Raw genomic sequence first — 25,615 nt, 5'->3', positions numbered from 1 at the left:
ATGGCAACTACTGCAGGCTACTGCTAGCAGCCAAATTCTACCTGCCTTTCTTCCAACGGAGGTGCTAATTTGGGTCACTTCCATACAATTTTCAGTTTCCATTTGGAAATTACTTTTCCTCCCCTAAAGTAGTTGAAATTATCCAGAGGATTCAAAACTTACTGTGAGTATTTTAAGAGGCTTAAATGAAACAGATCCAGTATCTAGTATCACCAAGTTTGTCTAAGGCTCAATGCAGATATAAACTCTAAATGATCACTAAACGTATGTCAAGCATTCAGCTTGACTAAAACATCACTTAAAATTAATTACTCTCAGATGTCAGCTAAAACTTCTGAGCTCTGCTTTACCACATAAAAAGCAGCAAGTAAAATCACAATTCTCTGCAGTTGTGTGCAACCCTTCGGTGTACAACTGGCAAAGAACTTACTCATTTTCCTCCTTCTCCTCTGGTCTCCTGCAATCAATTCCATATTGGCCACCCTACAAACCACTCTGCATCCATGGCACACTTAAGTACCTGTGTGCGCTATTATGAACATGTCAACTGACAAAGTGCAAGGATGCTGCTCTTCTTAGGTTCTTAATGACCTGAGCATAGGCTTAGTATATGCCTAAACCTCTCCTTTTAAGAACTGTCATATCCTCAAATGTGAGAGCAAGAGGGGAAGAGGCAGACCAAAGAAAAGCAGAGAAAAACAGTAGAAGGGAATACAGCAGCATCCCTCTGTGGCCAAGGGCAAGTTTGTAAAGTCTCAACACACACGCCAGTTTCCATAAAAGTCATCAGCAGATTTGGCTAAGCCATTCAGCTGTACTTCAGACTCTTGAGGGGTAACTGGGAAAGGCAGTGGGAAGGGGTTCTCCTGAACCTGATGGAAAAGTCAGTTAGACAAAAATAGATGAGAATGCCAAGTCTCAAAACTGGAGCTGAGCAAAGTGTCACAGAATGCAGGGAATGTGGATACAAACTCACAGCCGCAGTCGCTGGTGAGCCAAATGGTGACAGCTGAAATGACCAGCAGCCACACCTGCTTACACAGTCTCACCCTCAGAGGATGCCATTTCAATAGCAGCAGCAGTTGAAAAGGCATATGAAAACTCTTAGACTGCCTTTGTCTACAGCCCTGTCTATAAGCCAAAAATTATTTCAATCTTTCTTAATATACTGTGCAGTTCAGAATGAAATCTGTGTCCCTTTTAACTGCTCTGCAACAAGTGCAATAGACTTTGGGATGGGAGAGGGGCACACCGCCCCAGAAAGCTGCAGCTGTTCCAACACATTCCCCCATTCCCCACCAGCTGAGTCCAAATGCACAATAACATTGCAGGGACAAGATGAAGTCCTTCAAGGTTTAGTATGCTTACAGTGAAAGGAACCGAGCGAGAACACGTACCTATACTTGGCACCTTCATCTTGATCCATCTGTGTTTGTACCTGAGCAAACCAGGAGAAGAACTACAAGAGATTTTATAGTGTGAAAAACACAGATATCACATGCAATCAATTAAAAAAAAAAAATCAGATTACGAAATTAAGATGAGCTTTTGTTAAAAACAGAGATATTTCAGAACTAAATTATTAATCAAGGAAACAAACTATAACAGCTCATTGTAGGTGCCTTCCAACTGAAATATTCCATTCCTCCACTAAATTAAAATGGGAAAGACTGAATTTCATCTGTTTTTATTTGCACAAGAACAAGGTTATCACATTAAACAAGGGGAGAGGGGGTGTGACATTCTTCTATATTATGAGCAACGCCACCTTACTGAAGGGGTGCCTCACTCTCACATAAGACTCCACCCAAAATGAGAAAAGGATCTGTCACTTAAGAGCTAAGACTTCAGTGATTTTTCCCCCCATGTTTCTTCATGCATCTGGAAAATGGCCCAAAAAATTCAACAAACTCACCAAAGCTAGGCAAAAGACACAGAAACTCACAGAATTCTCTGAAGAATATTACTGCAACTTGGAGTTTCCTCAGCACAACTTACCTGCTGGGCTGTTTCAATTCTTTCATCCTCCATCCCCAGGGTGGCAAATCCTTTCAGGAGGACATCCTCTGTGGATTCTGGCACCGCAGCCGTCAGCATAACACTTAGTGACTGGGACGTTAGGCTGCACAGATCTTCAATTGGCAGCTGCTCAAAAAAACCCACAAAACTTTAGTTAGACAACTTACTAAGAATTAGTATATTCAAGTCAACTACAATAACACAATCCAAAGCATCAGCCTGAGAAAATGACAGGCATCTACTTTTGAAGACACAAATACAATGGACATTTTATCCATCAATATGATGATACACCAACAACTACCACATCTATATATTAAGAAACACCTATTTCTTTGTTAAAGTCAGAAAATATTATACAACATTTTATATAAGTACACACTTGTGTAAGAACAGAAACTGAATGTACATGTACCTGACATACGGATGAGCTATAATTTAATCTCCAATTTAACTGGTTCTGTACTCAGAAATGCACTAAAAAAGTTATCTGAGAACATAAGAATTGAGAACACATGCAGAAGCAGAAATAAATACCAGTATTGTCTACACTACATGGCAGCACCACCGCACAGGAATTGTCAGATTTTTTTTGCCAGATATTTACAGAAAACTCAAGCCTTAACACTGCCAGAATTTATTCAGGAAATAGTGTTTCATACTCTCTCAAATGCTTTTCAATGAAGAAGTCAAGCTAAAAAGGAAGACTTTTTTAGAAGAAAAGGATGGGAATTATTGGCCACATTTTTTTTTAAGCAACAAAAATACAGAAAAAAGTAACTTGAGAGAAGTTGTATTCAAGTATGACTGGAGAATATTAATTAGCTTAGACAGAACAAATTAATTCAAGAAAACAAATATTGTTATATACTCTTCATTAGCATAATACCCTTTTTAATTCACTTGATAAGCACAGTATATTTTCTATTGATAAGAACATCAGTATCACAAAAGTAGAAAACACTACTTAAAAATAAACTGGTGTCCCTCTAGAAAATTACTCACTCAGTACAATATTCATTGCCTTGTAATATTAGTCTGGCAAAGAAGTAACTGTCGGTATCTGTTCTCTCAGATATCTGAGAAAGCACAGATTGACCTTTTTTGTTCCAACTTCCACATATCTCTCCAAAACAGCCCTTGCTGAGGAATCAGGGTTTCCTCTCCTGACTACTACTGAGGAAAAGATGAGTCGATCAGAGCCTGCTTTTTCAGAACAGCTGAGATGCCACCATCCCAATCCACTGCAGCAGGAGCCATGACCAGCTGAACTCCTCAACGTCTCGGCAAGCCCATTGTCCTGACTGGCAAATACGGTACCTGCCTTGTTGCAAAGCTGGTTTAGATCCACAGGAACATCCTCCAAGAGCAGCACTTCCTTCTACAATCATTTTGGATGCCTGCCAGTATTTAATATAGTGGAATACAGCTTACACACAAAAAAAAAAGAAACCAGGAAACATGAAATGCAACAGGTGCATTTCAGAAAGGAGTTGCTTCATCCCTTCCCCTTTGTTATTTTGACCTTTCAGACGCTTGCTGAGAGAAACTCTGTTCATTTTAGGACACTATATCTCATGCTACCATCCTGTTCAAATACAAAACCTCTCAAGAAAAGCGCAGTTATGGAATGCAAACTTTTTGTTCCCCTTCCCTTTGTAGACAAGGAAGCATTCATAAATAATAATCTTGTCAAGAGTTTGATATCTTATAACTGGGTGGGAGACCACGTCTTCCATGGCAATGATAATTTATTAGGCTTTTTACCACTATTTCTGGCTTCATACAGCTCGTTGAATGATCTGTGAGTTGTACCAGGAAATAACATTGGTGCCAGCAGCTATGAGCTCACCAGGATCGAGTTAAGAGGACCTAAACCACGTGGCTCCACGACTACAACTCTCAATTTTAAGAGGGCAAACTCTGATGAACTGAGAGAAGCAGCAGTGACAGGCGGTGAAAGCCCCGCAGATGTAAGAGTGCAGCAGCCTCGGCTGCCCACAAACCCCCGCCAGCCGGGACGGGCGGTACCGCGGCCTCAGCCCCCTCGGGAAGGCTGAGGGACGAGCGAGCCCTCCCGGGGAGGTGAAACGGGGCGCGGGGCTGGGCGGGCGGCTGCGAGCGCAGCGGGGGCGGGGGGAGCAGGGCCCCGCGGCCCGAGCTCCCTCTGCAGCGCAAAACCCCTGAGCACCGGGAGGGCGGCGGCCCCGCAGGCCACAGCCGGCCGGGCCGGCCCGGGCCGCCACCCCCGGCCTCCCGGCGACGTGGCAGCGCGGCGCCTCCCGCCCGCTCGCCCTCCCTGCGGCCCGGGCAGCGCCGCCGCCTCACCTCGGGCGGCACCGGCAGGTTCTCGGCCGCCGCCTTCAGCTCCAGCACCGAGTCGGTCTGGCGGTCGCTGAGCGGCGCGGCGGGCTGCGGGCGGCGGTCCCACAGGCTGAGGCGCTCCCGCAGCTCCCTGCCCGCCGGCTCGGCGGGCGGCGGCTCCGCCATGCTGGGGGCAGCGGCGGGTGGGCGGCCGGGCCGGGCCGGGGGGAGCGGGGCGGAACGGAACGCTGGAGAGCACGGCGGCACTTCCGGGGCAGGCACAGCGCGAGCCGCCCCGCGTCGCGTGGCAGCGGCGTCATTGGTGGGGAGGAGAAGTGCGTCAGCGAGGAGCGGAAGCGGGGAGAGCGGGCGAGGGAGCGGGGGCTGGTTGGGATAGCGCCCCCATGCGGCGGGGAGGAGCGCAGGCGGCTGCGGCATGGCCACCGTGCGGGATCCCCCGGACAGAGGCGGCCCCGCCGCGTCCCCGCTCCGCGCCGGGGGACACTGCCGGGCAGCTTGGAGAAAAGCCGGGCTTTGCAGAGGGCTCTCCCCCTCCATTCCCCGGAGCCTTCGCTCTGGAGGCGACGGAGGCAGGGAGTGCAAAGACAACCCTGGTGATGGCACCGCGCACCGGGCCACCCCCTGCCCCGCAGCCAGCGCTGCTCCTCCTGGGCTGCAGCTCTGTCCCAAACTCAACCACAGCAAAACATTTGTGTTAATAACAAAAACCAAACACTTTTGCAGCAGTGTTTTTGATCTGGTTTAACCCGACGTGACACCTGACATCCTCCTGACACGGATAAGTGAAGTCCAGGAGCACCTGTTACCATCACATCTGCCATGACCCTGGTGACAAACCACCGTGGGCCCCTCAGAGGGGACCCTGGTCCTCCCTTGTCTCTGCTCCTCCCCGGTGTGAGCTCTGGCACTTGCCTGACCGTGAAGCAGGGCAGGGAGCAACTGTTCCTTTTCTTCTTCCTCATTACCAAACTGGTTTTCATTTTTTCTGCAGCATCGCCCGTTAATCAGAGCTGCTTTTTCCATCATGCCTCAGAACCTGCTGCAGAATTCACTCTTTACTTTGAGAATACCCTCATCATTTGTTTGCTGAGTTTTTGTAAACTTAAATCTTTTATCCTTACATATTAAACTAAATCCTAACTATGGCATGTCTGAATTAAAGAGCTTGGAAACAGCGTGAGGTACTCACTGCTGCAGTCACCTCAGCTGAGGTCCTGAACTCCCCTATCGCTGTTTTGATGACTTTGGTGCTTAATAGGTAATTTCAGTCCATCTTGTCTATCTGTCCCTCTCCAGCTTCCCCACAGAGTAGCTGGTGCAGTGTTACTCCAAACTGGCAGGTTCCTCATCCCCTCAGAGCTGCATTCAGATGACTTGTGTTACTACACATGAACTCCAGAAATCCACTTTGCTTACAAGCGTAACAAATATTTTTGCTGTTATACAAAACTAAGCTGATTGATCTGTTCCAGACATGATTTAAAAACTTTTAATAAGCTTAAAAGTGTAAAACATACATTTATTTTACACAGTGTACAAAAATCTTTACAAATATTTCTATTAAAGCATAGAAACAAACAAACAGTGCACATATGCATACCCATATACATAGAAAAACATTGTGCCTTAGGGAAAGAAAGTGCCTTGTGCATTTAAAAATCCATTTGTGAATTCAAAATTAGTAATTTTAAGTGATTATAGTAATTTTGAAATCGCAATGAAATTTCTTTAAGTGGAATGTATGATTAACGAAAAGTGTTTGAGAGATTAACACAATGCCACAAAAATCCAAAGCTCTGCATCCAGCTTTGCCCCGTCTGTGGACATAGCAGAACCACTGTGTGACTTGCACCTCACACGTTTCCTGTCTAGGAATTCAACAGCAACATTTGTAAGAAACTAAACTTATGTCAAGGTAATGGCCCTGAAGTTTTGATACACATTTAAGTCCAAGGGTAATGCTTTAAAGGAAGTTGTGGTTCATTTCTACATAAAGTGTTTACTCGCATGTAAGAGCGACTTGTGCCTGTTCGCTACATGAAAGTGCTCAGTAGTTCTGGGTTTGCGTATCTTTTTAAACAAGGCAAGCAGTTACCTTTGGAGGGCTATGGTTCTTTTCATGCAGGCACCTACATGACACACCCTGAACTGCTCAGTGTAAAACTTGCATCTTTCAGATGATGCAAAAGAGCCGGTAACCATTACTAGTTCTTTCCAACAATGGAAGAAGCATGGAAAGGTTCTCTGCAAGATAGGCAGAGGAGCATGGACTTGTTTGAATCATTTATGCTGAAAAATCAGGTATGATACATTGCGGGGGGGAAGGAAAAAAAAAACCAACACACACAAAACACAAACAAAAAAACCCACACAAATTTTCTTCAGGCTATACAAAACTGTCAACTGTAGCAACCACAATTTCAAACGAAGCTGGATTATTTCCAGCAGATTATGCAGACATCCATGGAATTAGAACACAGGAAAGCTCTAAAACCAGCAGCAGCTTTCATATTGCAGCAGCTGTTTTGCTGAACTGGAAGCCTGCAAAGTTGTCTTGTGACACTTCCCAGTTGATGAGAAGCCATAAACTATTGCAGTCAAACTGGATACATGTAGGGAAAGCCCATCTCCTTGGTACCACCTGTCTTCCTTTACAGAAAGATTGTTCTTTGCCTCTTATAAAACACTGTGCATCTGAGCATGAACACTATTATGCTGCATTACAGATCTTAATAACACTTAAAGAGTTGACAGAGGTATTCCACCGTGTTTGGTTCAGCCTAGAAAACGTTGCACATCATCCACTGAATGACACGAGTGAGCCATTGTTACAGGAGCCAGTTTGCCACGAAGTCAGGTTGTTCTCATTCGGAGTCTTGTAGTGACCTCTTCCTTTGGCCAGCATTTCGGACAATAAAGAGCGAATACTCAAGACAATTTACAAGTTGCTCTAAACTCAAACAGTATGTTAACAGAATTCAGTACACAATTCAGCATGTCAGAAGTCTAATTTCTTCAGCTGTTCATATGTCAGAAAGAACTAGAGCAGCTGATTAAGGAAAACTGTTTCCTGTTCACGCAGTGCAAAATTCTCACTTCACAACTGAAGTACAGCTGCATCTGTGTGAAACTTCGTTCCACTCTTTGTTCCCTCCTATGCCACACTGCTAGTTGGCCATTTTTGTTGTGCAGTACTAGGCAGAACAATTAAACTTGCTTTAAGCTGGTGATGCCAAATATGTTCCCATCGCTATTCCTCAGGATCTTAAACACAAGACTGATGAGGCAAGAGAATACTGTGAAATCCCTTATCATCTTTACTCACTTAGCTTTGACGGGCTAAAGCAGAGTTTGCTCATGGTAAAAAACATTACTACCAACCCACTTCCCAGGGCTCTGAGCAGCTGGCTCTTGAAACAAAATCAAAATTATGTGAGATTAAGATAAACAAAAAGATTTCATGGCTAACTGCCAACAGTTTCCCCAGTTCTGAAAATAGCTCCCAATCCTAACTCATCTGGTCAAATTTATTCAAAACAAGGCTCCAAACTAAGGAAATGGAGACGTATGAAATTGGAGGAACTGAAAAATATTTTGCAAGATCACATTCTAATATTCACTCTGTGTGAATCACAAATTCAATCTGACCAGCAGCGATTGACTAAGAAAGTGGTCAACTACATAATTTTCCATTCATAAAAAGGGAATGTTTGTGCTGACATGCCACTTCCCACAGTGAGCATTCTGTGAAACTGTCAATACTTGCTACTGTATGGCTACCTTAACAGCTCTGCACACCTTTGAAAAGGATACAATGATATTCCAAGGACCAAGTCTTAACCAGTTTGGCCAAAACCCTTTATATAGAGCAAAAAAGCCTTCATTCTTCCATGTCTGTGAAGGAAAACAAAACAAAACAAAAACCAACCAAACAAAAACCAACACACACCACACACACAGAGCAAGAACATACTTAGGTTTGTGGTTTTTTTGTTTGTTTAACAAGATTCTGTACCAGACAAAGGGATGGCTTAGTGCTGTAACCTTGATTTAAACATGATTTATGATGGGACAAGGAAACATTTCGCTAGGTAAAGCCAAGATTAGTAATGATTGCAGCATTACCTGGCACATAAAGATGCAGTCATTCAGTACCCTTCCCAGATTCATCCCAATTGCATTCCTGGACTTTTTTTTTTTCCCCAAAAAAAAACCTTGCAGAGTGCTGCATGTAAACCTGCAGCTCACATTAGGCACCCTCTCGAAATTTTTCAGTTTGCCTTATGGACTTCACAAAATTGCACTGGACAGTGTAACTTGGACTGTTACACAAACCGGACTGTTCAGTCAACAGTTTGGACACTGGTAGTTTCCTATCCACTCTGTAAATGCCATTATGCTCGCACCTCATATCCCAATTTAGGGATCTAAGAAACCAAGCCAAATTAATCAAAAATCAGAGACTGACATTGCCTTTGGCTGTACTAGGCTTTCTATCATGTAGTAAACAACAGAGAAAACCATCTGCCACCGAAGATGTTGTTCTTCAAGTACTGGCCTATGAAATGATAATTTCCTATCAGTCTCTAACATCATATAAAGTTAAGAAAGACACAGATGCCAAGAAACTTAGTTTCCTCATCCAAGCACCAAAAGGAACTAAGTGCCTGCAGCACATACTAACTTCCTGCCTGCCTTTCTGTCAAAATAGCAGACACTTTTCACATCAAGTGCATTATTGGTAGTATAGTCCTCTTGAGCGTTAGGGCAAAAAGCATATTGAAGTTACTTGGATTAATTGCCAGGGAAATTTAGAAAAATGTTGAGTTCTACACCAAAATCATTGCTGGATGGCACCAGTTTCTACTAATGTTGACACATGAACTACTTACTTGTAACAAGCAATCCAAAGTACCCTTGTAGTTTGAGTGTCCCCCATGTTGTTGGCCTCTCTGATTCATCATGCGTGTTCTCACAACATCAATTGGGTTGGATGCAAGGGCTCCAACTAGCCCACAAGTAAAACTTGAGCTAATAAAAGAAAGGTTTAATGAAAATTGACGTACCACATTTCAAGATACAAAAAAATTCCCCCTTCCCAGAAAACATGCAGTAATGAGTACTTAATGCTTTTAGTTAAAATTACATCAGTTAATAGATACGAAAAAATAGTTTTCATTTACTTTAAAGCATCATTTTCAAGATTTGATATACAGCCCTTACATACAGATATTTGTGCCTCTGAGAATAGCAAATATTTGTTTGGTGCTTTCCTCTCATCTCAGTTTGCAAAGCTGAATGATTAAGATCATACACAAACCAAAATTCCATATTCAAAAGAAAACTGAATCCAAATACTAAATAAAATTAGCTCCCATGCTATGTGCTACCATTTGGGATGCTATTGCATTAACAAGTATAAACACATCAGAAGTATATTTACATCTAGACTGATGATAGGAGAAGAGAAAAAAAAAAAAAGAGAGAGATTCATCCCCCATAACAAGAACTAACCAATGATGAGCTATGCAAGCAGTTACTTATACAAACTTACAGAAAGTGAGTATATACTGTATCTCCCATAAACCCAGACATAATTATATGCTTCTTGGTAAGATCATACACTGGCAGCTCCACACCAACAACAATAGCAGCTCTCTGGGCTGTCAGTGATACTCCCTGGCAAAAGAATGGATATAGTTGAAGTCTAAAATTAACCTTTGTGCACTATTATAAAAGCCTCGCTTTTATAATACAAAGGAATACACCATAAATGTGTTAAGAACATTGTGAATTCAAATGCGGCTAAACAGTACAAGTTTTGGATGGAAGTGCTCCAAAAATGCATATTCGAGTTAACAGATACACCACTTTTCTACATTAAACAGCAATTCCAGTTCCTTTATGCTACTCCACCTCTGCTTAAGCTAAGAATCTTTACATCAACAGTCAGATAAACCCTCAACAACAATGTGATACTCACTCCCCTTGCTGCTAGCTGAGAAACTGGCTAAAGAAGATGAACAGAAAGTGGAGAATGAATAAGCTTCGCAGAGAAAAGCACACTAATAGAAAAACATTTATATTTCACAGCTGTTTCAGAGCAACTGTCCATTCTTGGTTGTCATACAGTCACTAACTGGCATAAAAGACAACCAACAAGATTGAATACAAGAATTCCCGAGCAAGAGGAGATGTTCATTAGTACCTTTACTTCCAAATGTTCTTTAGCATATGTTCTAAAGAGAGCAGAGCACACAGACAGAGGTCTCTTGCAAAGGGTTGAGTTAGTCCTAGAGCCAGTCATCCTAATTTAAGCCTCCATCTGTCCCCCCTTTTTCAAGATGTGGCTAATCCTTGAACACAATACTGGCAGTAAGCCTTTGTCAAAATGTCCTAAGACACCAGAAGTGAAGTAGTCATGACAAACTACATACGTATTAGCTACTGATTTCTCCATATTTTGGCTGAGAATGCTGTACAAGTACATTAAATTCAGTTGATCAAGAAAGTGTACTTTGAGTGTAGGATATAGTTCAAAAAACTTGCCTTCCATAATCCTTTAGTGCCTTCCTGTTGGTAAATCTGTATGAAGTTGCCCATCATTCCTCCTTGAATCACACTACCTTGGGCTTGCATTCTGATCTGAGATCCATTTGAAGATAAAATTAGAAAATACATACTTTTCAAACATACAATAGATAAAACTTTAATACAGTTTTATTAACATTTTAAGTTACAATCTTTTAAGCAGTAAAATCAATTTCTCTTTGAATATAAATTAATAGCGGACATTATCATAAACATGATGCAATCTTTGGAAGTGCCTTAACTCTCCAAATGCAGCTGCTAATTTTGAATGAGTATGCAGTGTAGTTTTTAACTGCATTAAGTCATTTCTATTTCTGTACTTGTACACTGCTCCACTTAGATTAGTCTGACAGATGGGTTCTGCGGGATGTCCTTCACAGAGTTCTCACAGGAACATGTTAAAATGACAGGTTAAAAAGATTAAGGTTTCAGCTAGTGAGAACCATGATCTTCATCCCTGTGGATTTCTGAGACTATGCTTGGGAACCTGCTCTGATAACTACCAAATCCAAGCCTGGTGACAAGCAAGCTGGTACCTGGGCATGATTTTGGGAAACAACTAATTGAAGGTACACTTGAAAGAGAAGCTTATGTTTGAAATGCCTCTACACAACCACACTAGCCCTATGAATGATTAAGTTTTTAGTAGTTTTAGAAGAACAGAAAGAGTATTTTTTATTTTTTCGTTAGAGGCAGCCATGTAAGTCACATGCTACAGTTTTGTAAGTTAAATACCATGAACCCTTCTAAGTAACTGGAAGAGAGGTCATTGGCTATCATTAAGCTAACAGATTCTTAAAGAGGTGACGGTTTCACCAGTTCACTTTAAATGACTGATCCTGGAACACTATTTCCATGGAACACTGGATTACAAAGCCTTTCTACAGTATTAAAGAACCAGTACAAATAGCACTTGCTAAACTCTTGCCTCTCAATTGATCTTCATCTATTCTGAGCTCTAGAAATATCCTAGTATAACAGTGTTACCAAGAAGAACAAATGAAATACAGTGTGGCTTCCACACAAACACTGTAGCAAGAAAGTTACAATAAGGTCTATCTTAAATTATTATCTCCTCACCCCCAGAAAAAGTTACATGGATCCAATTACCTCCCCAGCCATCAGCTTCCCAGTGCATGCTTCCAAATAATTCTTATGGACCAGAAGGTGGTTCCAAGAATTCAGGATGTTACTGATTTTAATTTTTTTATTTTTAAGGTTAAGAGATGAGAATAAATAGAATTACAAAACAAAAAATTACCATATTCCTCAGGAGATTCTGCATTTCCTCAAAGAGAGGACAAAAAACTAAGGACGAACTCTACATAACACATAATTACCTTTAAGACATCTGTAGGGTTGGCAATAGATGATGAAATTACTCCCGAAAGAATGCCACAGATAACATTTATCATCAGGGTTTCATCTATTCCATAAACAAGAAAAAGAGTTTAGCTGCAGATTTACAAATCTTAAGATGCATCAGGGCAGGATGATGCCACCCCTCCTTTAACCAGAGAGAATGCCAGTTACAGAAGGCTTAAAAACTGCTCTGACAAGTTTTCCTTGCTGACTCACTTTGTTGCAATTGGTACAAGGAATGTCTTGGTAGGCTTGTTCAAACCGCTACAGTAAGATACCAAATGGAAACAACAAGCTTCAAGCAAAACAGTCCTCAATTAAATTGAAAAAACCCACTCACCTTCTGGATGCTCAACAAACATTCTTTTTAAGCTCTGGTAAGTGCCTATTTTTATAGTTCCATATGAAGCTTGGCGTAGCATTGCAGGTGCAATCCTGTAAAAACATGCAGTGATGATATTTATGCTTAAAATTGCAAAAGACTGATTAGCAAATACTTTTAAGAGCAGGAAAGACTGAACACAAGATATCTACCAGAGAGAGGTTTATTCATTTAAATCAATAACTCACAATAGACTAAAGTTCTTTGTTTTTCACTTGGTTGGGTTTGTTGAGGGTTTTTTGTTTGGTTGGTTTTGGTGGGTTTTTTGGGGTGGGGGGTTGTTGGTTTTATTTGGTTTGGGGTTTGGTTGGTTGTTTTTTGTGGGGTTTTTTGTTTTGGTTTGGTTTCTGTTTGGTTGGTTGGGGGTTTTTTGGGGGGGGAGGAGGGGAGTGGTATTGGGGGGGGGGGGTTAGTTGTTTTTCTCTCCTTCCCCCGCCCCCCAAATAAAGCCTGAAAGAGCATGAATGATCTGTTGAAGGACTACTATCAGAGCATGCCTCAACTTGTGATCTATAAAATAGCAGGGAAGCTTGTCTGAAATTCAGTCTGCAGATTACATCTTTCCCCCATCGTCTTGCATGTTTTGAAGGAAAGCATGTCCATTTATACCCAGAGGTTAATTCAATTTTTCTTCTGAGAGATGCAACCACCATAGCAGCATTGCATAGAATAACTTTATGCTTAGCTTTTTTTTCAAGTAGGTTTGTTTGGGTTTTTTAAACAGGAAATGCTATTGCAGAGTGCAAAGACTGAAGCAATCTAAGCTTGGGCTTTCAACTTCCAGATGAATTGAGGCTAACCAAATAAGTCTGAAACACAAGAATTCACACACTATAGCCTTACACTTACAAATATACTGTTCATAAACCATTACTATAAGTCAGTTAATTTTACCCAGAGTATAAGGCTTTCAATCCTTCTTCTCTGCATATTCTGACTAGTGCATGCACCATTCCACGGTAACGAATCTCTCTATATTTGGCATCATTAACTTGACCTTGAACCTGCAGACGTGTTTTGGTAAGATCGATGGGAAAAGTACCTTAAAGAAAAATCAATCAAGTAGTTACTAACCAAATACAACAAAGAACATGATGTAAGAAAAAGCAGCCTTTACTATACACTAAAAAGTACAAAAATACTCCCAGGGAGAAAAAAATCTTTTACCAAGACTTTATTTTAAGTGAGTGGTTCATTTTATGTCACCTTGTTTCTTCTAAAAGCTTGTCAGAGGCCCTACATACATCCTATGTCTATGTTTTGCATTCACTATGTTTTCAGGCAACATGGTATTGCCTGTTTTTTAACAGCCACACTGAATAGGATTCTGCTGTCACTATCAAGTAGAGTTTGCATGCTTATTCCACCAACATTTTTGAAGAGCATTTGACCGAAAGCAAAGAAATTAATTCCACAGGACAAGCTATACAGATTCTAGCCTAGAATCCAAAAAAGCAATAGCAGCAGCACCTATTTCTGTTATTGCTTTCCTGTAGCCTACTGCTATGTCAAGTGCATACTCTCCATGCTCCCTTTATGAAAGGATTTAGAAAACACGTTCCACCAGAGATTATCTTTAGGAAAAGGATCCCCTAGCATTCAGTACTCACCTAAACACTAAAAGGAGTTGGAATTAACTACATCTGTTTTAACGAGGTTTCCCAGACAAGCAAGGCTTTTATGAACTGCTTGTCTTCCTCATGAAGCTTTTGGCATTATTTGCCACATTCAGTCAAGTCAACTAAGAGAGGTTTCAAACTCAAGTTTGAACAAGATTCATAAGAGAAGGTAGAAAAGGAAAATAAAATAGTAGTTGAAGTATAATTTTTTATTACAGCACCTTTATTAGATAGACTTCACATGCAAGCCCACCATATGTCAGGCTTAATTCCGTTACTATGAAAAGCTGTATTTCCTTTATTTTCATGTACATGCATTTCAGATAAGACTTCAAAAGGATGTTAATGTTGTAGGTTTGTCCTTAGAGTTGACACTAAAATATAAGATGCACTGTCTCACTATAGCAATTATTCTGTTGCACACTAACCAAATGTAAGTGCTCAAATCTAACCAGCCACTCACATTCAAGGAAAGAGAATGTAAACTGCAACATAGCTACTCAGAAAAGCTAAGAGAAAAATTTTCCAAGTTAAGAGCTTAACTTGTGCTGGTTTGGCTGAGCCAAGCTGATTTTCCATGAGGTTAGTTAACCTTCTTGTTGATAGTTAGCGTAGTCCTTTGTTTTGAATGTAGTTTGAGAACAGCAAGATAGCACCTTGGGACAGAGTTAATGTTTTCCACCAGTAACTCTCCAGTGTTTGGGACTTAGCATGAAAGAATGTAAGAACTCACTGATGTTGATACTTATAGGGAAGCCAAGGTCATTCCTTAGTTTCTCATATTTCACAAGTGAGCAGTGTATAATATGGGGAAGAGCAGATCTAGGACCACTGACTTAAGTTGGCCAACAGAACTATTCTATACTATGAATATCATGTTCCATATTTAAGTGAGAAGTTGCTGGGAATGGCTGCTTTTTTCTTCAAATGGCTGCCATCCCTGAGGGAGTCCTGGGGCCTGGTTCCAGCATCTTCCTTGTGCCCTGCTCTTGCTCTTCGCACCTTTATTGACCTCGCTGTGCTCACAGTGTCCACCTTCTGGTGTTTATTGCTGGGAGCACATGTTCTAGTGGCTAAGTATTTGCTTTGTATAATTTTCCTTTTACTATTATTTTATTAAATCTGTTTCTATTTCAACCCACAAGTTTTTCCTTCTCTTTCCCCTCCTTCCCTTAAGAGAAGGAAAGGTGAGCAAGCAACTGGTTTGCTATTTAGCTGCCAGCCTAGCGCTAAGCGTCTACTTTAGCAAAATAAAAGCTGTGTATACTTATGACTACTGTCCAGGAACAGATCAAACAACACCAAATAATAGAATGCAAAGGTAAAGTTTGTACAAAAATAAGACTCACAGGGAACACAAGTTTACAGACAGAAGTGTTCTGACATTATAACAAGGTTCTGAGCAACTCTTCAGTCAGCATTAAAGAAAAAAACTCCTGTGCTGTAGACCTAGCATGTACTACTATGTCACTGATAACATGTAACCAAGCTTGTTTTAAAAGGGACTGAGTAAAGGAAATAATGTAAACAGCTGAAGGAAAAGCTTACCACATTCTGCAGTGATTGATGCTAAGCCTCCATAGATAAAGGGCTTCCAGTTTAGTGCTGACATTATTGCTGCTTCTTTCTGTGAAACAAGACAATGATTTAATGCTTCTGTAAACATCCATTATATAAATATATAGGCTAACATTTAATAGAACTTTGTGCCTTGTCCATTTAAGATGGACCTTCCAAACATGCTAAAGGTAAAAACACTTCATGCCTTTGATAATGAGAAGTCAGTAATACTGCACAAAGGCATTGGGGTTCAAATCAATGTCTCTGCTGTGTATTTGGGCCACCGCTATCCTCACCATAAAAGGTTAAAGTAGTTTGTCTCCCGGGCATGATCTTTAGGAACACTGCAATGAATAACTTCCAACAATTCTCACCAAGCTGAATTAGCTTGATAACAGTCTGCAATCAAATAGAACTTTAAGACAGTCATTACTAAACTTCTGTCCCATTTCTCCTGCTATCAACATTAACATGAGCTGGTACATTTGAAAAGAAAACAGGGATGCATACAACATTTTGCTTCCATTAAGGCCTATTTCCACCACCAGTGGCCACAATATTCCTATGAAGGTTTTATGAAACTAGTGTAATCACATGCATAAAGTATACTTAGAGGTCAGTTACGTGAACTTGACAAAGTGACTGCAAATCGTAATTGGCATATGCTTGCCTACACTAATCCAATTATTTTAGAAAAGTTGTAAGAACTGCAAAACCAGACTAGTCCAGCTGATACAAGATTGCCCTTCTCAAAATCAAGTAGCTGTCTCCACAGCTTTTTTCCCCTTCCTCATAATATAAATACTTTCCCCATAATATAATATTATATATTATTATTATGTATTTTCACAATATAATACATTCCCCATTTTCTATAATATCCTCCTAAACAATGGATTCTACAGTTATCTTTTGCCAATTAACTTTGTGCAATAATTGTACTTGAAACTATTTCCCTTTGCACTTCCATCCCTCATTACCTTGTTTATTCACCTGTACTGCCCAGCTGGAAAATATCGCAAATACACCATTTACTTAGCACCACCTTTTGTAAAGGTGAGCTTTCTTTGGTCAGTTCCTCTAGAAGTAGCAATAATCCAGTGTCCAAATGAAGTTAACAGAAGTTGCAGACTCTCAGCATGCCTGAAGAGTTACTGCAGCCATAGTTTTCATTTTATCATCTTTACTTCATGAAGAGTTACTTGGGTTACCTGATGCTCAATACAATAAAAAACCCCATAGTAGCTCAAAGCACATGATTTGAAATACTCAACAACCAAGTGCACAGAAATCCATATTACTTTTTAGGCCATTGCATGGAACATCACTGATGTAAGAAAAAAAAAACAAACACCACAAACCACACACTACACACATAAAGAAGAGGCAAGCAAGGCCACCCATTATATTGCCAAAAACTGTGCCATGAAGAGACCAGGAGACAGGGCAGAGACTATGGCAGCTTTTCAATATGAAAGCAGCAGATCCACATGGTTATGGCACTGTGCCAGGGGAAGGCCACTTCCATCTCCAAGTTCCTCATATTCCAGTCCTGCCATGATTAGTGGCATATCTTTCAATTAAAGGAGAGAAAGCCAAGCTCAGTTTCCCCACTATCAGCTACACATATGATCTTCATTTTGAAAAACTTGCCAAAATTGAAAATACAGTTGACTTTTTTTCCCCCTCAACACATTAAAACAAATTTTCATCTATCAGAAATACTATAACACTAATAAAACTAAAATATAACTATACTTTTGTTTGGTTTGTATTTCACTCTGCTGAGGCAATGAAGGCTACTCGGTTTTTCTATGTAATTCTGGGGCACTGACAATGTAGAAGCATGCAAGCACAGCCAAATAAAGTTTCCACTTTGTACCCAGATTTAATAATATTAGCTGAAGTTTTGATATATGTATAGAATACTCTAAAGCAGAAATTTTATAGCATACTGTTCCTTTGTCATAGTCCAAGGTGAAGGCCTTATGTAGCACTATCAAAGTTCGTACCTCTGAAAGGCTAACTAGTCTCCTTTCCTGCTATTTAGGCCAAACTAACTGAGTCATTCCACGTCTTTCTACCTTGCATCCCTTCCTTCTAGCTTTCCATAATTACAGGAAGAAATTAGAGCGCAAGAGCTCATCCTAAAAAAAAATTAAAAAAAAAAAAAAAATCCAAAGAACACACCAGCAAGCAACTTCGCCCTTTCACGGCAGCTGTCTCACTGTCTCATTGTCTGAATTCTTGTTTTGCTTCTTGTTCAGAAATCTTTCCCTACACTGATGAAAATAGAAAGCATCTCCTTGGAAGAATTCAACTGGCAAACTACTTAAAAACACAGTCCAGCCTTCATTATAGAATAAACTGAGGTCTGTGACTTTACTAGAAAGAAATCATCCTCAAACACACATTGTTGTTTCCTGAACATCAATAAGATGACAGAGGTGATACTATCCCTCCTAAAGGATGCTGGGTTACATCAAGACAGCAATTCATCCACACACTCTTGGCAAAAATACTCAGAAGCAGGTTTGATTTTAATTGACAGCTTTTAATTGACAGCATTACCAAACTAAAATCAAAAGCCCGGGTTCTATAAGAGAATGCATCACTTAACTATTTAGATATATCCCTGTTAGAGAATAGACTTTAGTAGTCACATATCAAATTCTTTAAGAGTTAACAGTATTGTTAGAATACTAGGCACACAGCATACTCTAGCTACAGCAGTCCTAGCTATTTAAAATGGATTGGACTCTTGAATGTTACAGAACGCTCATGTTAACTGAGTTATTAGTCCTAAAAACTTATTACCTGTGATATAAGCATGCATAAGATAGTTATCCAAGCAATGCTTTCTAACTGCGTGGATTACACTGAAGACAGCAGGAAACCCCCTCGCCGGCCGGGTGAGAAATGACACCCTCCCCATACTCCCGCGATCTGAGGAGCCAACACTCGCCGCCACCACCCCACTCACCCCCGAGGCCTCCTCGGTTCCCGCGTCCTCCCGTGCCTGCCGCCGGCAGCCCGCCTCCGCCCCGCCGCTTATAAAGCCCTGCCCCGCTCCCCTTAACCAGGGCGGCTGCTGGGCTCCGCCTCGCTTCGCCTGTTGGCCGGGCGGGCAAGGGCGGACTCGCCTGAGGAGGCTGGTGTGTGGCGGGGGTGGGGATTGAAAGGGCCTCGAGGAGTCGTGGCCGTGTGGGGAAGTTTGATTTGAGGGGGTCGCCGAGCCGGCCTGTAATAAACAAGGAAAGAAAAATTAACCGCAGTGTCCTTCCAGTCAGAAGCTTCCCTTCGCCACTGGCCTTGGGCGGTGCAGGGCGGTATTTTCCATTAGCAGTCGTGCCCCAGGAGACTGGAACAGGTATGTCAGGTATTTCAGTGCTCCTCGGTTAATGAACCGAGGTCACTCACCCCTCAGGGTTTCTCATCATCATTAACTATAAAGACGTTGATTTGCTCCCACGGTTTACAGTTGAACAGCCACCTGTGCTGCCAGAGACACAACAGCAGTATCTAGGTTAAGCTTCCTTAAATCGGTACAGGAACCTCAGATATCTGCTCTGTGGAGGAACAGAAAGTGGCAGGGTGGGTTTAAATAGCTATGTTGCACTTTAAAATACCCAGCTGAATATTTTTGACTAAATAGTTCCACAATCAATTTATCTTTTTTATTATTATTATTACACAGTTTTGCACAATTCTATGTTTATTTGCATTACCAATGCTGAAATGATACACTCAGTATGTAAGCTTTACATTGCTTTGTAAATGTATATCCAAAGCCCCTCCAGAAGGATCGCAGGGTGCTGCACAGGACATCAGCTGTGGCCACCACAAGGCTGCCTGGCCAGAGGAGGAACACTGGGACTATCCATGTTCCTCTGTATCCAAGTATCCACTGTACAGGTGGCATTGACCAGCCCTCGAAGACTAGACAAGAACGACAGCTAGTCCATTCACTTGGTTCAGTGCCCAGGACACCTTGTAAAATCGCTGAAATTAGCTCCTCTGCCCCCAAAGGCAGCCTGTTCTGACTCAGCACTTTCCCTTTCTGTCTGAAGAGCCACCAGACGTGCCTTTAGGACCTGCCTCCATGTGCTTGTAGGATCTACCCCTGTGTTACAGCCCTGCTGCCGCTGTCACTCCAGTGCCTTGCAAATGGCAAGCATGCCTTACCCCTTAAAGGTCAAAATGTCCTGCGGCACTGCTCCCTTCACTAATCTCAGGACAAGGCTAGTAGCTGAGAAACTTTATTTAATCTTACCAGGTGATGGGGGGAAGGGATAATGCCCATTCAGCTCCCATTAAGAAGCTGGCTGTGGCCTTACGTGAATCTGTCAATAAAATATAAGGAATTCAAAATGTGGGTCCCAGTGTGCTATAAATGCTTCATACAGTGAAAACAGTTCTCTACAACCATCCAAGTCCACTGCAGACCTCCCACAAATTTTACATTTCAGTTGCTACGGCACGGGCAGCCCACAGAGTTCATGCTCCAGTCGCAGTGTTGCAAAGTTGTCTTTGGGTCTCTTGCAAGGTAGGTACAAACTCACAGCTCAGAATTAGCACTCATGTTCAGACTCCCTCCTGAAACTCCTAGTAACTCTCTAGTACTTTCCAGGTTTTATATCTACAGTGAGGAGAATCTCATTTGAGGTAAACTTTGAACAGCTCCTTCCTTTCTTTTTGCACAGAGATCATTTGGATCTATTAAAATGCTGAGTCAATTTGCAGGACACTCACTTCTGTTTTCTGACTTCCCAAATTTGTCTCCTTTTAAGAAGGACTTTAGTTCCAGCTTGACCTTAAGTTGTTGCTGGAGTTTGGCCAGCTTCTCCTGCAGGCAGCCAGTTTTTATTATCTGATGCAAACCAGTTCCTGCTCACACATTACAGCTTGCACCTGACCTAATTTCTTAAGTGCCTGTTAGTACTCAACAGTGGACTTCTGAATAAAGAGGAATTTAGGCTAACTTCTGTTACTTCTAGTGACTTTTGGATGGCTCCTCTGAATAACCTCTTTTCTTGCATTTTCAACCTGATTCATACAATAAGTAATGCTTTTATCAACAGCCAACACACTATTTTTGGCAAGCTGCCTTGAGCCTGACATCAGTGCCATATCAGCAGTAGACTTTGGTGCTCAGCATCTTTTCACATGTGTCTGAATGATCCATGTGCTATTGGTGTGCTACCGGTTACACAGTCTTATAACAGTTTTGTCCGAAAGCCAATTCTTTGTTGCTGACCTATGTAGGGCTAAGGTTTAATTAATTAGTTCCCAGACCCCTAACCTTACCGCTCCTGAGTTTCCTCACACATTTTTTATTTCTTTTTGTTGGAATGGAAGTATTCTATGGTCAGTATTCCCCCCTCAAAAAAGAGGGCCACTCTCAAACAATTCTACCAGAGAGCTCTCCTTTTTGTGCATTGATTCTTATTTTGCCATTTCTACTGCTACTTACTGTGGAAAATGGTTTCTCTTCTCTTCTCTGCAGTGGTGAAGACAGTTTCACTGAGTGTCCTACTGCTTGGATGAATGACTAGTGAAATGACTCAGATGGTTATGGGCATTATTCAAACTGCCTTGTTGTTTTGTCACTAGTTGTAACCACTGGAGAGTTTCCTTTGTCCCTTGGAAACTTTCGTAATTATTAGACAGATAATTAGCTTTGTTCAAGTCCTATTGGCTGCATGGTGAAAGCAAAGCTCGCACATGAAGTCCACTGCCCTAGGACAGCCACCTTATCTTCAGTGTTTGCACCTTCTGTCTGAGAAGGAGTTAATCTGACCCTCAGTCATACAGCAGATGACTATAGGAAAAAATAAACACTCAACGTGCTATTGGTATGTGTAAAAATATAAACCATATTAAATAGTTGTCCCATTGTGTTTGCCAGGGACAAAGCCTCAGCTGAAGCACCACGTCCAGGTACGTGTGATGCACTTCAAGAGGGCTGTAGAGAGGAGTTGGGAGAATAAGGCTGGGGATACAAAACACAATCTGCAGGGAAAGATTGAAAGAAGTAGACTTGTTTATTCAAGAAGAGACTGAGGATAACATAATCTTCAAGACTGAAGAGTGGCCATACAGAGGAAAGGAATTATCTTTCCTCCACCACTTGTATTAGCCATTAGAACAGACTTTCTAGTAGTATGGACAGTGCTAGATGAGACTGACTGGGGAGCTTGTGGTGCCTTTGTTATCACAAGCTTTTAAAAACTGCTAAGCAGCTGTTTCTCAGAAGTAGTTTCAGTCTGGATGACCCAGCCCAAGCACTAGGATGGACTCCCAAGGATCTTTCCAGACCCTTTTTTGGTAAGTATTCCATGACATTTCCTGCTCCAGCATCTAGTATATGTCATCTAGGCATACAATGACAACACGTCTTACAGTTTCCAACTTAGTAACAGACTCTGCTGTGCAGAGTACAAGGAGAAAGGAAAGTGAAAGCAGAAATAACAGTAAATGTTATTTTGTAGCCTTTTTGTTAATAAACATTTTTTTATAATCTGATTTAGGCTCTGGCATTGGCAAGAGCCGAAGGTCTTTATCATATCCTAGTTTTGTGCATATAAAAGGACTGTGTTATTTGGTTTTAAGGCATAAAGGGTAAAGCAATATAGGGTAGCTCCGAATGGGCTTTGAGTGGACAATAGAGTCATACAGCATGAGTTCCCAGCAAGGCAATTCTAGTAAGTGTAAACCTGTAATCCAGACAAAATTTTCTGAAAGTGTTGCAATCTTCCAGCAGGTCCTGGAAAATTGATTTCTCTTCATTTCTGAGACTCCCTACAGAGATAGTAATTCCTATGTGTGTCACAGTGTTGGATTTGATGTTACTTGAATGAGCAAATGAAAAGCTGTTAAAGATTCTCAAATAGAAAGGCACTACAGAAGGCTTTTCACTACTATACAATACTTTCCAACCTCAACAGGCAATCTGCGAAGCAGGCTTTTGTCCTCTGACCGCTTGCCAAATAGAGATAAGTCAGAATTGTTTCACAGAGGCATTTGTCCAACATGGCACTGCAGATAAACAAGTAACAGCTGGGGGAAATTATGTCAATTTGAATGCTAGTAGATGCAACATAAAGAAAAGCAAACTTGTCTCCATGCCCCTCTAAAAACCAGGCAGCACGTGGTGTAAGATATGGCCTAACCTTTTACGCAAGAAGAGATGATTTAATGTGTTGAACGAAGGACAGAGAGGTCAGTGTGACACCAAAGAATGTGGTACATGCAGCATGTCTTCTACCACTTTCAGTACACCCCTTACTTTGGCAGTACGCAATATCCAGGGAGAGCAGGAAGCATCTGCTGGGGAAAATAAATATTTGCACTTGACTATCCTGTGAAAGTGGAGTTGCAGTTGAAGTAGTTCTACAGTAACAGAAATGTGACTCACACAAGACGAGGGACAGTGAGATGTGGTGGCAGTGACCCTGAGCTGTGTCCTTCACAGTACACGATTTAGGTTGATCAAAACACAGAAATACCCGTGTAGGAAAATTTCAAAGTTTCAGTGTTGTTACTTTTTAAAGGAGCCTCGCTATTCTCTTTCCCAGTTCCCAAGTTTTGATTATTTTTCCACAGTGTCTTTACATTAAATCGTTACCCAAGTAATCCCATTTTTATTCTGCTTACCACAGTCTAGCTTTGGGTAACCCAGCTTTGCTATCAGTGTTTGAACACCATTTTCTTATTTTTAAATTTAAAAATGTACTTTAAAAATTTTTGTAAAATTAAGCACTTAAGTAACATCAGATTTTTTTGAAATTAAAAGGTTTTAAAAAGACAGGATGCTTTCTGAAGAAGTAATTTCTTGCTTCACAGGCCTGCTGATTTCACAGCATGACAACATCAGGGTCCCAGAATTAACACCATGTTTGGCCAAGATGAGCTGATTGCTGTTAACCTTGAGCAAGACAGGTTACTCTGCACAGAAAGGGGAAAACAGCTGTAGGATTTTGTCCTTACAGTAGTCATCTGTCACAAAAAAACACATCTTGGGCAAATCACTCAGGATCTTTAGTATGCAGTGGGATTCCTTGCCAATGCTGCAAAGCAGCAGCCACAGGTAGGAACTCACATCTCCACTTTCTTCCATTAACAAAGCCTGATAGAGTGGGAAAGTGGTAGTCTTCCAGGGGCTGAACGGGCACAGGCTGCAGTGATAGACATGTTGGGCTTCTGGATGTTCAGACACCTCTCTCTATTTTCCATAACTGTCCTCCCCTACACGGGGTTCTGTGGATGCTGGCAACATGGCAGCACTGATGTAGCAGCTCACTGCCAACAAGGAGGATACTCCCTTACCTTCCTGCATCCCCCTCCCTTTCCCAGACACAGTTCTGGCCCTTCGCTCATGCTGTTGACAGTGCTTGTCTGACACGCGAGCAGGTTCAACTCACTAAGTTTACACAAAGTACCATCCAAAAGTAGTCTTTTGCCAGCTGATGGAACTGAATTGGTTTCACATTGGCACCAGTGCCGATGTAACAGAAGTGGCAGGAGTGCATGATTTGCAGTGGGTTCAGCTTTTTGGAAGCATCAAACTATTAGAATGGCTCAACATCTCACAGGACTCAGCTGCAAGTACCTGGCAGAGAAAAAATGTTTGAGGGGTTGCAGTATGCATCCTGCCTTTAAAGCCACATCCTAATACCTCTGACCTCCTGTCTGACTTGCAGTGTGAGCAGGAGGTGGCATTAACCACCAGACGTCACACAGCATGCTAACAGCTTTTTCTGACCTTCTTCAAGGTCAGAGAGCAGAGACTGCAAACAAGGCACAGCCATCTTGCAGCCTGCAGGCTGCCAGCTGGACTGTAGGTAAAACCTCATTTAATGACTTCAGATGGGCTCCTAAGTACAGCTAAAAATGCAGCCAGAGTCTAGGCAATTCATGCAGGACATGGGCTGGCTTTGTTTCAGCTCTAAGGCCATGGGGAATCCAGTCCTGTAGAATTAAAGAATGAGCCCACATATTTCATTGCTTTTCCTTTCAAATGCAAAGCCAGCATGAAGACAGGGAAAAGAGAGACAAAAAAGCAATTAAGAGTGACACAGATGAACAAGAGAAGATAGTGCAATTGAAGGCTGAGACAAGAGACATGAGGAGAACAGGCATGTATAAATTGTGCAGAAGCTTTTACTGGTGCTAGACTGTTTGAAACAAGAAGAAGGGGTTTCTAAGGGAAAACAATAAGGGATCTTTTGAAAACAGATGGGCTGCCAGTTCTGTAACAGTTGACATGAGGATTAAGGCATTTAGGTAGTTTGTTCTGGAGGAAAGTGCTACTGGTGAAAGTTATTTCTCTTGACACCTTCAGCAGTCTGACAGCCAAAATGATCCAAGGAAAGCTGCTGGAGGTTGAGCTGAATTTCCCGGAGGAGGTCTTGAGGGACCTTGGAAGGCCACAGCACCATGCAGTCACACCTCAGGAGACCCAGCATGGCCATTCTTCAGGCTGCTTGGAGAGCAGGACATAGCAATAGATTATATACTTCCACATGGATAGTTTTAAACATTGGGGGGTTGTAGTATTTGTAAATTTTATGGGAACTAGCCCAGCTCTTGTAGTTCTGACACATCCTGCATTTTAAATAGTTCCAAAAGTCATACATCCACTGCTTTTATTATTTTTATATATTAAACTACAGTCCCTACCTGAAAGGCTTCTATGATGGATGCAATCGTATGTGTATGAAAACACAGTAACTATAGAGGTTACACAACTTTTTTT

The 25,615-nt window shown here is 41.6% G+C and overlaps 2 protein-coding genes across 2 annotated transcripts in view; both read right to left on the bottom strand.

The window, feature by feature from the left end:
* Positions 1-4,881, bottom strand: part of COG3 (component of oligomeric golgi complex 3) — a 32,527-nt gene extending 27,646 nt beyond the window's left edge. Inside the window, 5 exon segments of the mRNA XM_065650532.1 lie at positions 1,398-1,459; positions 1,999-2,145; positions 4,348-4,536; positions 4,539-4,772; positions 4,774-4,881. Of these exon segments, the coding sequence (XP_065506604.1) occupies positions 1,398-1,459; positions 1,999-2,145; positions 4,348-4,536; positions 4,539-4,772; positions 4,774-4,881 (740 nt within the window).
* A 1,014-nt stretch (positions 4,882-5,895) lies between these two features.
* SLC25A30 (solute carrier family 25 member 30) lies at positions 5,896-18,896 on the bottom strand. Its single transcript, XM_065650778.1, has 10 exons — positions 18,842-18,896; positions 15,847-15,925; positions 13,574-13,721; positions 12,638-12,732; positions 12,276-12,361; positions 10,894-10,989; positions 9,899-10,023; positions 9,237-9,375; positions 8,158-8,238; positions 5,896-7,384 (listed from the first exon to the last, which is right to left on the bottom strand). The coding sequence occupies exons 2-10, from the start codon at positions 15,908-15,910 to the stop codon at positions 7,343-7,345; spliced, it is 876 nt and encodes a 291-aa protein (XP_065506850.1). The 5' UTR covers positions 15,911-15,925; positions 18,842-18,896; the 3' UTR covers positions 5,896-7,342.
* Between the last annotated feature and the right edge of the window lie 6,719 nt (positions 18,897-25,615).

The sequence above is a fragment of the Caloenas nicobarica genome, chromosome 1 (genome assembly GCF_036013445.1).
Source record: "Caloenas nicobarica isolate bCalNic1 chromosome 1, bCalNic1.hap1, whole genome shotgun sequence".
Classification (NCBI taxonomy): Eukaryota; Metazoa; Chordata; class Aves; order Columbiformes; family Columbidae; genus Caloenas; species Caloenas nicobarica.
Note: the sequence above shows the minus strand (reverse complement) of the source record. Positions and strands in the feature narration are given on the sequence as shown.